Source organism: Sylvia atricapilla, chromosome 9 (genome assembly GCF_009819655.1).
Source record: "Sylvia atricapilla isolate bSylAtr1 chromosome 9, bSylAtr1.pri, whole genome shotgun sequence".
NCBI lineage: Eukaryota > Metazoa > Chordata > Aves > Passeriformes > Sylviidae > Sylvia > Sylvia atricapilla.
The window spans coordinates 9,377,561-9,391,592 of NC_089148.1; the positions used below are offsets into that span (position 1 = coordinate 9,377,561).

Below are 14,032 nucleotides of genomic sequence, written 5' to 3' on the forward strand. Positions count from 1 at the left end.
GGTTTCATGCAGCATCTCAAGCCCTTACTGTGGTCCTGCTCTTGTTTGAGAGTTAATCTAGCATTAGACTTGTCACCAGGGATAATTTCACTTCTCAGTCAGTACTTTTGGAGCAACTCTTCCTTGTTTGGAGTTTTGACCAGGTGACCCATTGTTGTTCCTTCCAACCTTACCCATTTTGTAATTTCCCTTGGTTTTCAGGTAAAAATTTGAAAATCTTTTTATACAGTTCCACATTTGAGACTCATTTCTTTCAGCCTTTTTAGGGGATGTGTCATTTCTGTCCAAAAGTTGACTCTGTTTTGCCTGAAGCCAAGAGCCCTAAGTTTTAAATTTAAAGCAGCAGTTCTGGAGTTATTTTTTGCACAGCTTTTTCTCCATAAGTTATGTAGTATAAAGTGTAGATGCTGAACACATGAAATCCCCTATGGATTTGCTTTCTCTGAGTAAAAGTTTTAAAAGCTCGGGGCTGTAATTTAGGCAGGTCTGTGGGAATAAATTCTCAGCCTCAGTTCTGTAAAGTGCATGTTCTTTCTTTTACCCCTCTTAGAAAGCATGCAGGTGAGAAACATTCAATGAAACCAAAACTGAGGATTGAATAACTGTATTTTATTCATGCTTTTTTGTCAAACCTGTGCCTAGTGACCAGGGGAGACAGTCCTTTGCAAAGAGGTTTATGCTGGAGAAAGCTGCTGCTGTATAAGGCTGTTAGTTGTTTGAAATGAGGCACATTTGTTTCCAAACCCCTGAAAACTGAACAAAGGAAGCAACAGGCTTTTCACCCTGCTGCCCTGTGCTGGGATTTCTGTTTGGGTGGGGCTGGGTGTTGTAATGCTGCCCATGAATATGTATTGCATTACCATTGTACTGAGTTGGGTGATTAGGCGGGTTTAGCATTGTTTTAAATGCTGTAAATGGTTCCTCTTGGTTTTGTGGGGAGCTGAAGTGTTTGTGTATCTGTCTGTTGGGATTTCATCTCTATTAAACCGGAATATTTAAGTGCCTCTGGTCAGATTTATGCTGGTGCTGTTCCCTTGTGCCTGTAGTGTGAGGCAGGGACGCTGCTAATGATTCGATTACAGCAGCTGGAAAGGGAATTTTCCCCAGAATGCTCCTAAATCCTCTGGCAGGACAGACAAAACGTCCTCCACTTGCTGGAATATGCAGTTGTGTACACGTGTATCCTGTTTTCTTAGGGTACAGCCAAACATCTGAGAACCAGGATAAAGCCTTGCTTTGTGACACGACCTCTGTTACCCCTAAAAGCCTTCCTTTTTTTATATATATATTTTTTCGTCTTTGCCAGGTGTGGCTTTTATAGATGGACCAAATGTGTGGCCACTGGTGAGAATCTATCGAGGTGGCTTTCTCCTGATAGAATTCCTCTTTCTCCTGGGTATCAACACGTATGGCTGGAGACAGGCTGGAGTCAACCACGTCCTCATCTTCGAACTCAATCCTCGCAGCAACTTGTCCCATCAACATCTCTTTGAGGTGAACAGGAGGGATTTTAGAGTGGCTGAGCCATGCTGAGGATCAGCAGGATAAATCCTGCGCTGTTTCCTGGCAAGGGCTCCTAATACAATTAGAAGAGGAAGTTGCTGAAGTCTGATTAGATTACAGGATTGAGCACTGCTCTCCCTTTTCTTTAATGAGAACACATTGCAGGTTTCGGGGCTGTGTTTTCATTAGGTGTCTGTGTGTTTTGGTTTGTTTTCCTGCAGATTGCTGGTTTCCTGGGCGTTTTGTGGTGCCTGAGCCTGCTGGCATGTATATATGGTAAATTCACCTACATCCCCATGCAGGTGAACCCACTCATCTTGTATGGCTTCATGTTGCTTTTTCTCATCAACCCTACCAAAACCTTATACTACAAGTCCCGTTTTGGCTGCTCAAACTATTGGTAAGTGTCAAAGCTGGTTGAAATATTTTTATTTTTTTTTAAATGCTGTGGCTGAGCAGTAGCTGTGAAGTGTATACAGGTGTCAGTAACCCTCAGGAAAGAGGGATGCTGGGGGATGCTTGGACCACTGTCATTTATAGAGCAGACCTGATCAGGTGTTGGCAGCAGATAGTTTTTGAGGAAGCATATTCTGCTTCCTGTACCAATTGACTTGTTAACCTTCCTAAAGCCAGCTTCTTACAAACTTTTGCATGGATGTCTTTGCTTGTTTATTCCTTAACCTACTGAAACAGAATTGATTGAAGGTCCAGTGCTTTAAGGCAAGGCTGCATGGATGCTCCTTAGCCCAAACTGGGATAGTGCCAACGTTGAGAGGGTTCATGTATGGAGATAGAACCTTTGGAAAAGTTTCTGTCTATGAAATTATGTTCATGGGTGGGGTTTTTTCTGTTTGTGCTCTTAAACAAACGCTTTGTTTGAGACCGAGCTCTTTATTTTCCTGTTAAGATAAGTCTGGTAAATTCAATATAAATATGTGTGCTGCTTCAGTGTCCCAGTTACAGGTAGGAGCTCTGAAAGAACAGTTTTTAGACTTGCTGGGTGACTCATGAGTTTCTTCCCAGCTGGCTGTTTCATACGCTCTTCCCCACCCTGTGCACCCTTTTAAATTGGCTTTAATCAAGCTGGTTCCCCTGATACCTTATTCTTGCTGGCACTGCTCTGAGAGCTTTGGGCAGAAGAGGGTTTGGCTGGCTGGTTTTCTTCACAGAATCATTTTAATGCCAGCTAAAACAATTAACTTTATCTGGAACACGGCAAAGATGAGACACAGCATCCTGCTTTGAGGATGTGCGTGCAGGTGTACACGCAGTGAATTAACCTCTGTGTGCTCACCTCTGTTATTTGATTTGCTGCCTTGCTGCTATCCCAGCTTCTTCCTCTGTGCCTTCCAGCACTCAGCCATCCCTCACAGAGGTACCTTTAGTCCCAAACCTCATTAGTCTGCCTGCTGTCCCCTGGTGCGAGGGGAAGCACTGGATGTGCTTTAACCACGTGAGCAACATCTCTGCTAATTTACCTTAATATCTTGCCAGGGTGAGATTCTCAGTCTCCACAGAGCTGTTAGGCTCTCAGCAGCTCCTGCCCTGTCCCAGTGATCTCCAGACTATGCTGCAGTCTGAGATAGAGTTGTAGAATCATGGAATGGCCCTTAAAGATCATTGAGTTCCAACCCCTCTGCCATACAGCCAGGGACATTTTCCACCATCCCAGGTTGCTCCGAGCCCCATCCAACCTGGCCTTACACACTTCTAGGGATTGGGCAGCCACAGCTTCTCTGGGCAACCTGTGCCAGGGCCTCACCATCCTCACAGGGAAGAATTTCTTCCCAATATCTAATCTAAACCTATGCTGTATCAGTTTTAAGCTGTTCCCCCTTGCACTATCACTAAATGCCCTTGTAAACAGTCTCTCTCCATCAAACCTGAACCATGGAATATCTCAAACTGGAAAAGATCCATAAGGTTCATTGAGTACCTTGAGTGTGTAGAGACCATCCCAAGGTCTCCTAGGGGAAAAAAGCTTCATCAAAATGCAAGATCACCTTAATGGTGGGAAATGACATGGTACTTGTGTGCCTTATGTGGAAGGAGGAAGGGGAAAGAAGAGGCCAGACCTCATAAAGAGCAGCTTTTATTGTGTGTACTTGATCAGTTGAGTGTTTTATTTCTCCATGCAGCTGCCAGCAGCTCTCTGGGTGAAAGGAGGTTTAAGTACTGCAAGTCTTAGAACTGTGCTGCTCACACAAAATTTTGTTTGGTGAGCATTTTTCTTCACATGTTCATATGTTTCATTCCCAGCCAAAACAAAATCTGACATATCGGGTGTAAGAGAGCATTACTGGCACTTTCAATTCTTCTGGAACCAAATCAGGGACATGCTTGAGTGTGTTGCAGCATTTCCTCCTGGATCTAGGAGGCTTCTTGCCTCCACCTGTGATCAGCATCAACTGCTTGGTGAGGGTGGGCTCTTTTGTGCTAATCCCTGAGGGATGGTGACTGACATCAGAATTGATCTTCCTCCGAGTGAAAAAAGCTATTTAGCCTGTAGTAAAATCTAATTCCCCTGCCAGGTTCCTCTTTCTTGCCTGTGTGCTTAGGTGAGCATTCTTTGTGCCTTTGCTGCCAGATGAGAAGCCCCTGAGTGTCCTTGTGTGGGCTGGGGAGAGGAGGAATTGGATCTGAGCGTAGGGAATGGCCCTGTGCCCACACTCTCTGCAGGAGCTGAATGGCCACACCAGTGCAGGGAGCCTGTCTGTGAGAGGTGAAAAGCTAGGAAGTGTTCAGCTCAGCTCAGATATCTGGCATCTCAGCATGAATTAAATGTGCAGGCATCAGCACCAGGAAGTCTGTGCTCAGGCTGTGCAATTGTTGATAGAGAATTGCTACTGGTTATTGAACCTGAGGTGCAGCTTCAAGGCTTCTGGTGTTTTATGGCTTTGTCCTTATCTGGAGGATGTTACAGACACTTCTCAGCTGGGAACAGGGGCTGCAGCTCCAGCTGTGCCTGGGCAGCAGGCAGGAGCCACAGTGCCTGGCACACGGCATTGGGACGGTTCAGATGGCAGCTCAGGTTCTGCAGGAGGGTTGACTCAGATGCCAGTGCCAGACATGTCATGGATCTATCTGTTGACTCCTCCTCAGCTGTAACCTGTAGGTGGAAAACTTCTACTCTCTTTAAAATTTTATGCTGTCACCTGGCAGTGCTGAAGTACCTCTCCCTAAACGAAATAGCAAGAATGTTATTGTTTCTTCTTCTTTTTTTTTTTTTTTTTTTTTTTTTAAAGGGAAAACAGTCTGTAAAGCTATTTTCACATTTCATTTGCTTAGCTAGTCTTTTTTCATGGGCAAAACAATGGTTTACGATGAAACAGATAAAGATAGGATCAGGGAGTGTTGGGAAAAGGGAGGAAAGAGCTTTTGCAAAGGAAGGCTTAGTGTGGTCTTTGACCTCTGCAGAAGCTGTTCTGTAGCTGGGCACCTTTGAAGACAGTCCTCCCTAAAGGTTGGCCTTCTTTAACCCTTGGGAATAGGTGACATCCAACATGAGCACAGAGCTTTCTGGGTCAAGTTCCCTATCTGCTTCATGCCACTAACTCTTAATCCCCTATTTAGCTTTGAAATTTTAGGAGCAGAGCCTTAAATCTGCATTACAGGCTGATGGGAATGTGTCAGTCCTTTCCTGGCTTTCTGGAGTTGTGCACCCTTCAGGTTAATAAGGAGAGCAGTATAAAAGATCAATGTTAGCCTGTGCTTTCATTAATTTAAAGGTTCATAAATCCTGGAATGACCGGATGGCGCTGGTGCCATCCCTGTGAGGAATTTGCCATTAGTAACTATAACTAACCGGGTAGGGAGAGGGGTAATCAAAGGTAATGGAGCAGAAAACTGTCTGCTTTGGAAGGAGCAAAACTGCTGCTCAGGCTTAGAGGGAGGGTGGACTGGGATTGAGGGGGAGTCCAACTGACAGTCAATAGGATTTCCTCTGCCCTTTCTTTAACCATTTCCCTGCTGGAGGCATTGGCAAACCCAGTAACGATCCTCACTGTCACAACTTCTAACACCCAAGAAACAACTCATGAGTTAAGTAAAGCAAGGCATGACCAGACTAATGGCTGTGCTGAGGGTCTAAATCCAGCTGACATTTAAGTGTGAGGGGGAAGGTAAGTGAGGAAGATGTCAATAGGCACGATGTAAGTGCCTGAAAGAAAGTGCTGATCAAAGTGAGAGAAATGGAGCTATGTAGAGCTCTTAAATGGAGACTGGGAGTTTCTGGAAAGGAGCTTGGTTGGAGGAGGCTTGGCTGCTCTGCCAGTAAAAAACAAAAGGCTGGGGGGGGCATGGGAATAGGTGCATACAGGAGGAGGAAAGCAGGAATGTCTGTACTGAAAGTGAGGAAACAGTTATCCTTTTTTGTCAGCAGGAGCAAAAGGCCAGCAATAAATCTTCAAGCGTTTCTGTTATTTCCATATTTGTTCAGTTCTGTGATGCGCTGCCACTGCCTATGGATGCCTTTGACACAGCCATGAATTATTCCTGCTTTGTTTTTTTCCTGACAGTTTCGAGTATTCACTGCTCCCTTCCACAAGGTGGGCTTCGCTGATTTCTGGCTGGCTGATCAGCTCAACAGCCTGGTCGTGATACTTATGGATTTGGAGTACATGATCTGCTTCTACAGCTTTGAGGTTCAGTGGGAGGACAATGCTGGACTTCTGGCAGATACAGGTAGAGTAATGAGCCCTGGGAATGTGGTCAGAATGACCTGAGAAACACTGAGCCAGGCAACTTCCTAATTGTCTGTTTTAAAGACAGTTATTAATAGTATAGGAAACTAAAATAATTGGCATTTCTTGTAAGCATGGCATTAGAGAGATTCTGCCCTTTCTTACTTCCATCCAGAGAAATGGAATTTCACATCAGTGCTCATTTCCTAATCCAGTCATTTGGCCTGATGTGTATATCCATCAAAGAATTTAGACACCGTGCTCCTGATTGGAAAGGGAAAACAATTTTCCTGGCATTGTTTTATTTCATAGTAATTTAACCGTGTATTTGCCTTTAGCCTCTTCCTGTTGCTCATCATGAGAATCCTGAGCTTGTTAAGCACAGCTGTCTGTGCTGTAGCCTGGTTCTTACGGGCTCCATCGCAGTACCCTGAAGCAACAGAGGATGGAGAAGCTCCTTAGTGCCACCTCTTCTTCCATTTGAGTTGATGCTGCTCTGCCAGGGTTGTCCATGCTCTGTCTTCTCTTCTTTTCTAGCCAGAAGGAGCACAGAGCTGGAATGTGAATTTTGTCTCTGGCCTTCCCTGTGGCAAAACAGTACCTGTCTCCTCATGGATGGGGCTGCTAACTTTCCATTTTAAGCAGTGACTGCTGGCAAATCGTATTGTCTGATGGTTTTGACACTTGCTGAGAGAATTTGCTGTATGCTTCAATAAGCATCAGTGTTCACTTTGTTCTTCCAATCTGTCTGATCTTTCCCTTCATTTTAAAAGACGGCATTGCGAGCAGCTAAATATTTACTTATTAAAAATAAAATTAAAATACATAAAGCGACTGTGTGCATAACAATTTGTCCTCTTCCAATCTGAGCAGTGGAATGATAGCACGGTGTTTTGGGATAAATATCAGCTAATAATGTGTCTCCCTTAGTGTGAATAAGAAAAAAATGAACGTTAGGCAGCAGGGTGTTTGGTTTAGATGTGCTGAGTGAGACAGCAGAAGAATATGGAGTTCCTGGGGAGTTCCAGGAGAACCTGAGGGTTTCCTGGTCATTGCCTTAATAAAAAGAAGGCTTTCAGACATGGAAGAGGGGACACAAGGGCATTGTGGTGTGGTTGCTTCTCATCCCAGTTTTTGAAGCCAGACTATGCCTTGGCTTTGCTTCTTAAAAATCAAAGTGAAAAACGCCAAACCCAGTCTCATACTGAAATATGTTTTCTCCTGTTACAATGCACAAGGAAAACAGGTCAAGGACATTTTGGGCAAAGTAGCCTTTTAGAGCTGTCCTGCAGAGTTTCTAAGTGCTCTCCCATTTATGCACAAAAATCCAGTGTCGAAGGCTTTTTGTAATTCCATCCTTAATTTGATTATTCACTGCACCACCAACAGCACTGAGCGGATTTAAAAATAGATGATTTCTAATCATGCCTGTTAGTTATACTGGCAGGGGTGAGGGAGTTAGGTGGTGATGTGTCTGGACGTGTAACTGTGTTGTGCCACCCAAACACCTCCAAGATGGAATATTGAGCTTCAGGATACTTTGGCCTCCTTGCTGTTGGTGTGCCTCAGTACCGGCTGTCGATGGGGAATTGCTGCCATAAAGCAATACTGCAGGCAAGAAGACAACAGCAGTTCTTAAACTTACTAACTCTTTGCCTTAACAGCTTCAACTCTCGTTTTTTCTTGCAGATAATCAGATTTGTAACAGCTACTCCTACGGAGTGAGAGCGGTTGTCCAGTGCATCCCTGCTTGGTTGCGATTCATCCAGTGCCTGCGCCGTTACCGCGATAACAAACGGGCCTTTCATCTGGTTAACGCTGGAAAATATTCCACCACCTTCTTCGTGGTGACATTTGCAGCCCTCTACAGCACTCACAAAGGTACTGGTGATTTTGGGGGAATCCTTTGCAGCTCCTGGGTTTGCTTTTTTTGCATGAGAGAAGCTCAGAATGTGGCATCCCGTTGAAGTGTGAGCTTCTTGTGTTTTGGTACCTGTGAAGCATCTCTGGGGAAAGGCAGGGACCTGCCCAGCTTGTAAAGAGTGTTTTAAGATCTTACTTTAGGTGTTTTTCACATCCCTGGTCTGCTTAGAATTGCACTTAGGGAGCGGGGGAGGGAAATTTTAGGTTTCTCTTTTGAAAGCTGAAATACCTGTCAGGTTTTGCTGTGAAGGGAGGTGAATGGGAGGGAGATATATGGGGAAAGAGATAGCACAGCAAATACTTCTCCCTTAACATTCATGAATATTTAACCTGGATCATCTAAATAATCGATTCATCATTCCTAAATGTGAAGGCATGTGCACAGTGCCAGGAAAAAATGCTCTCTCTGATTTTCCTCTGTGATTCTATCCATATTTTCTCTACAGCTGGTAAGGAGTTGTTTCCAATCCATTTAACTGCAGATTGAGCTCTGATCCCTGAAGTTCCTCATCTCCCTGGAAACGACAATTACTCGATTCTACTCTTTTTCTGAAGGAAAAAGCTTTTAGTTTCTGCACTTCAGGCAGTCGCCCTGCCTTTCATTGTTCTGAAGCCCTAAAAGCTGTATTCTCTCATTTGAGAATATCTCCCTCCTATATATCCAGAAATTAGCAACCACACACAGTCGTGAGCAATTACTTAACATGGAATATTCCTGTGGTGAGGCAGGGAGAAGTGTTGAAGGCATGATTCTAGTTAACATGCTGGGTTTTTGGGAGGGGTGGCAGGGCTGTTAGAAACCTTCCCTTGGCCAAGAAATGTCTGTTCTGACGTAGCTGGGCCCGGAGTCACACTGATGATGTTTGTCAGGCCTTGCATTTTAATGGCAGGGAGGGGCAGTAAGTGGCCCAGGCTGGCTGAAGGCTGGGAGTTGGGCTCTGTATCCACAGAGGGCTGGTGTGGGAGCATCCCCTGTGCATCTCCTCCCCGCTGCCATGTCCCTGGAGCTCGTTCCTGTGTGAGCTTGTTTGCTCAGTGACATTCTGCAGCCCTGCAGTCCAGTTAGTCACCACTGCCAGAGCCTGGGACGAGGCACGGATGGATTGCCTGGCTCCAGAGTCACTGCTTGCATCTTCTGTAGCCAGAGCTGCTCCGGGGAGGCTGAGTAATGCTGCCTTCCTCGGGGGGACACATTGCCAGAGCCTTCAGCTGGGCTAGGGTTGGAAGCAAGAGGAAAACCAGCCTCTGTCAAAATGTCCTGTTGAAGAGTTTGACCTCTTTCCACTGCCCTTGAAGTTTTTCACCCACACCAGCATCGCTACCCCGGTTCTGGTCACTGCCACACATAACTGGTGTCCCCTTTCCCAGTCTGGCAGGGAGTGGGCTGTAATGAGGTGTTTATGAGCCTTGTTCCAGTTGCTGTGAGGCTTCCTGACTCCCAGCTTTCCTCTGCCCAGTTTTGTCAATGGCACGTAGTTGTTGGTGTACAGAAAAAAATTAATTTGGAAGCTTTGTGACCTTTGAAATTACACATTATCACAGATTTGTAAATGTCACCATGCTGGGCTTTTCAGAGGGCTGCCTCAAGCCCTGGACATATCCCCTCAGGCCTGGAGGCCTGTTCCTATCCTGCCATAAAGGCACTTTCTAGTGTGCTGTACCTGTTAAGAAGCCAATTTTATCAAAATGCTTTACATAGATTACTAGTTTGTTTGGAACTTGGAATCAGATGGTCTGTCATCAAGTTGTTATGATGCTGCTGGTGAAAACAGACGTGCTGCTCGCCCACACCTTCTCTGTGTCTGCCCAAGCACAGCAAACACCCCTCTCTTACCTCCTAAACATCTGTTGGGGGGAGGAGCTATGTGATCTAAAAGAAAGGGCTGCCCAAAACAGGTGTCAAATTGGTGAAGATCCTTGCTCCTCAGACCTGCTCTAAATTTCAGTAACAAACCTATTAATTGCTGTGGTATCAAGAGTTTTATTTAAACAGTCTTCCGTGCCTGCGCTTGCAAGCCTATGGCTTACACCTCTGGAATGACAGCTTTTGGCTGCCAGGAGAACAGGGTAATCCCTGGCTTTTCCTTGGGAGGTCAGGTAATGGACACCAGTGCCTGTTCTCCACTTGTGAGGCCTGGGGACATCAGAGCCCTCTGAGAAGTCTCATCTTCCTCCCTTCATTTGAACACTGGGTAATTTGTAGCTGCTCTGTGGGTTTTAGCTTCTGCCTGCCAGCAGTGTGGACCGTGGTTGGGAGGGTTTGCTGGTGTGGAAAGCAGCTAATTCATACACAGTGCACTGACAGCACTCTGTGTTTTCCCCTGCTTGCTGCTGGAAAACAACTCAAATGAAACAAATGTACAAATGCCACCTTATTATGTTTAAGTGATGTTTCTGTTCTAGTCTTGCATGGTATTCCCTACTCCAAACCTCCTCTAGTGAAGGATCCCCCGCCTTGTAGCACCATGTACTGTGGGCTTTTGACAAGTATCTGTTTCCCCAAAATATCCCTGTTTAATAATTCATATTGTTCAGGCAGTGCAGAATTCTGATTCTTTTTTTCCCTTGGAGAAGCCATTTCTTTGCTTTCGTTGCCTTGGTTTTTCATGCAGGGTGCAATTTTCTCTGCCAGTTGCAGTTTGGATGTCAGACTGCTAAGATAGCGAAGTGAATTCTGTTTGGTTTTTGCTCCGAAACTTGCAATGCTGTTGGTCTGGGACCAGACCAGCTTTACAGGGGTAACTCCAGGCTGTCATTTTGATATTCAGGTATCACTGGTATTAGTAAGGCAAACAAGAGAGGAGCTACCCTAGAACATAATACTGGAGCAAGCAGTGGCGGCATAGACAAGTGCAGACTCCAGCACAGCTCACAAGCACAGCCACGTTTCAGGGACGACAGCAACAACACGAGGACAACTGTTGCTGACTTCCCAGAGGAGGAATTCTCAGTATTTCTGTCTGTCCCAAAGGAATGGGAAGCAAAGGCCATGTTCTGTAAATAAAGTGCTGTGGGGTGTGTTTGCTCAGGCAAATGAGGCATGGCTGTAACTCGAAGCTACCTGGCAACCGGGGTGCCACTGGTGCCTGCCCCCTCTGTCCCTTCTTTCCCATCCTTGCTTTGCACTAAGGAGCTCAGTGCTGGCATTGAGTTCCCTGCCAGTGCTGAGTAGCTTTCTCCAGAGCCAGCCAACAGAGTATTACATTGCCTTATTTAATCCCTAGGGAAACCTACGTGCTGCTGGGGAAGCAGATGATTAAGGCTCAGCCTGCGGCGGAATATTCACCCTGAGCGCGGCGTTGTTTTGACCTGCAACTGCTTTCTGCTGTGTTTTCACTCTGCCAAAAGCAGATGTGCTTCGTTTGACAAGTGCACCAGCAAAGCAGCTCCCACTTCAGCCCAGCTTATCACAGCATTTGTAGAATCAGTGGTTTGGCTTGGAAGGGATCTTAAAGATCATGGGGTTCCAGCTCCCTGCTGTGGGTAGGGATATTTTACACTGTCCCACGTTGCTCCAAGCCCCAGTGTCCAACCTGGCCTTGAACATTTCCAAGGATGTGTTTCACAGCTTCTCTGGACAGCCTGTTCCAGGGCCTCACTACCCTCAGAGGGAAAAATTTCTTCATAAGATCTAATCTAACCCTGCCCTCTGTTAGTTTATAGCTGTTCCCATTTGTCCTGTCACTCCAGACCCTTGTCCAAAGTCCCTCTGCAGCTCTCTTTGAGCCCTTTTAGGCACTGGAAGGGGCTCTAAGGTTTCCCCAGAACCACCAGGTCACCTCTCGAGGCTGAACACACCCAAAGCTCTCTCAGTCTGTCCCCATAGCAGAGGTGCTTCATCCCTATGAGCATCTTTATGGCCTCCTCTGGACTCAGTCCAGCAGGTTCATGTCCTCCTTACACTGAGGGGATCCCAGAGAGGGAAATCCACGGGCATCCCTTCTTGTATAAATGGCGCTTGCATTAAGGAAGGCACACTGACATATCTGGGATAGCCAGCTTTGGTTTCACTCTTCACTCAGACCTGACTCAGGCTGTGTAGGATAGAGTTGTTATATTTAGGTGTTTAGCTCTTCTAAGAAACAGTTGTGTTGTACTACTCAAGGAGTACTGGTTTCTTATGTAGCTTTAGTTGTGATTTATGCTCCAACTTTACTCCTTTTAAAATGAGACATCGTGGTTTTGCTGCTGACAGTTTTCTCTCACCTTGATGCAGCTTGCTCACATGGTGTCATTGGAAATACCAAAATATAGATTTGGCTTCTGTGCTTGAAGAAGCAGAGCTTCTGAGCTTGAGTGCCTCTCTGTCATAATTTTCTTGTTTTGTGGGATTTGTGGGTTCAGTGTGACCATTTTTTGTTTACCGTGCTTTTGGCTGTGTGGAATTTTATCCTTTAAGTGAAAGGCAGGATGGTTTATGGACACTGTCAGTTTGATTCACACACTTTATTCAATGAAATCTTTGTGGTCTGAGAAGTATCCTGCTAATTTATTAACCTCTGAATTATTCCAAAGATAATCCACGTGGCCTGGAAACTTAAGTAAGCATCTTCTCTTCCATCCTGCTCCCAGGGTTTTTCCAGGTACTCCAAATGAGCCTGCTGACCAGGTACCACTGGCTTGGGGTGCCCTGGAGAGCCCCAGGTCGATCTAAGAAAATGGAATTGCCCTGCACTCTCTCATTAAACAGCCCAGGAAATTGGCAGTAATTAAAAATACGGAAGTTAACTAAATAGGGCTGTCTCTGAAGAGCAGTGCTTGTGTCTGTGCTCTCCCCAGCACTCCAGAAACAGGTTTCTCTGCAGTAATGTCCAAGTTATGTTTTTCAAAGGCAGCCCTAAGAGAAAAGGGCCAAGGAGAAGAGATGTGGAGTGTCAAGGCGAGAGCCATCCTGCAGTTAATAGCTTTTGCAGGAAGGTGTTGGACCATCCCTTATTAATAGAGAGGTTCAACCAGGTCTGACCACAGGAAGATGAATGGGAAATGAGCTGCTTTTGGGAAATGCAGTGGAAGATTCCCAGGTCTCCTACCTGCTGCCCACTCCTCATTAATCACAGCCATTCCCAGTGGTGATGAGGATGGAACAGATCACTGCTTCTCCCACGCTCTGAACCCAGGCAGGGCCCTGAGGAGGGCTCTGACTTCCAGGGGAGGGATGGAGATGCACAGCAGGATGGGCCACAGGCTGGGGGGACAACCAGCTGTGTTGCAGGGGGCTGCAGGAGGTACCTGGCTGCACCTGAGCTCTGTGAGTGCTGCGCTGTGTCACTCAGCCCTTGTCATTCCCGTGTTGGAAGCTGCAGGTTGCAGCCCCCGTGGTGTGAGGCTGCTGGTAGGTGGGACAATAAAGCACTGTGATCCTACATGCTTACAGCAGGAAACAGGTGATGGGAGAGCTGGGACTAAAATGACATCAGTGCAACAGTGTACAGCCCCCCAGCTGAGATAGATAATTTCATTTTTAGAGGGTAGAGCAGGGCAAATAAGTGAACATGTAGAGTTTTTGTAAGCACAAAACCTTAAAAAAACACAAAAGAATGAAGCAAGTAGCATTTGTGAGATCCTGTTCCCTCAGTTCCCTGTTGGTACAAGACCTCCCATCTCTCCGCCTCTTCCTCAGCGCTGAAAGAGCTGTCAGCATTTGATTTAGGTGTCACAAGAGCCTTATAGAGGGCTTGGATTGACCTCTTGAAGTAAAACAAACTTTGTAATGGGATTAACTGGCTTCTTTCTTAATACTTGCCGTTTTCACACGCCTTCCCTTAGCACAGCACACTGGCAACTCCACCAGGATGATTATTCGGAGCCAAAACATGCACCGTCTGTCACATTGCTGTGAGCTAGGATGAATTTTTGTCTGCAACCCTGTCATCCCGTGCCCAGGAGGCCTCCAGTAATGAGTTGTGTTCATTAGGCAGTCTTTC

At 45.9% G+C, this 14,032-nt stretch overlaps 1 protein-coding gene across 1 annotated transcript in view; it reads left to right on the forward strand.

The window, feature by feature from the left end:
• The window catches only part of XPR1 (xenotropic and polytropic retrovirus receptor 1), a 107,691-nt gene that overhangs the window by 82,831 nt on the left and 10,828 nt on the right, over positions 1-14,032 (forward strand). Inside the window, 5 exon segments of the mRNA XM_066324741.1 lie at positions 1,307-1,494; positions 1,725-1,878; positions 1,881-1,903; positions 6,021-6,186; positions 7,875-8,066. Coding sequence (XP_066180838.1) covers positions 1,307-1,494; positions 1,725-1,878; positions 1,881-1,903; positions 6,021-6,186; positions 7,875-8,066 — 723 coding nt within the window.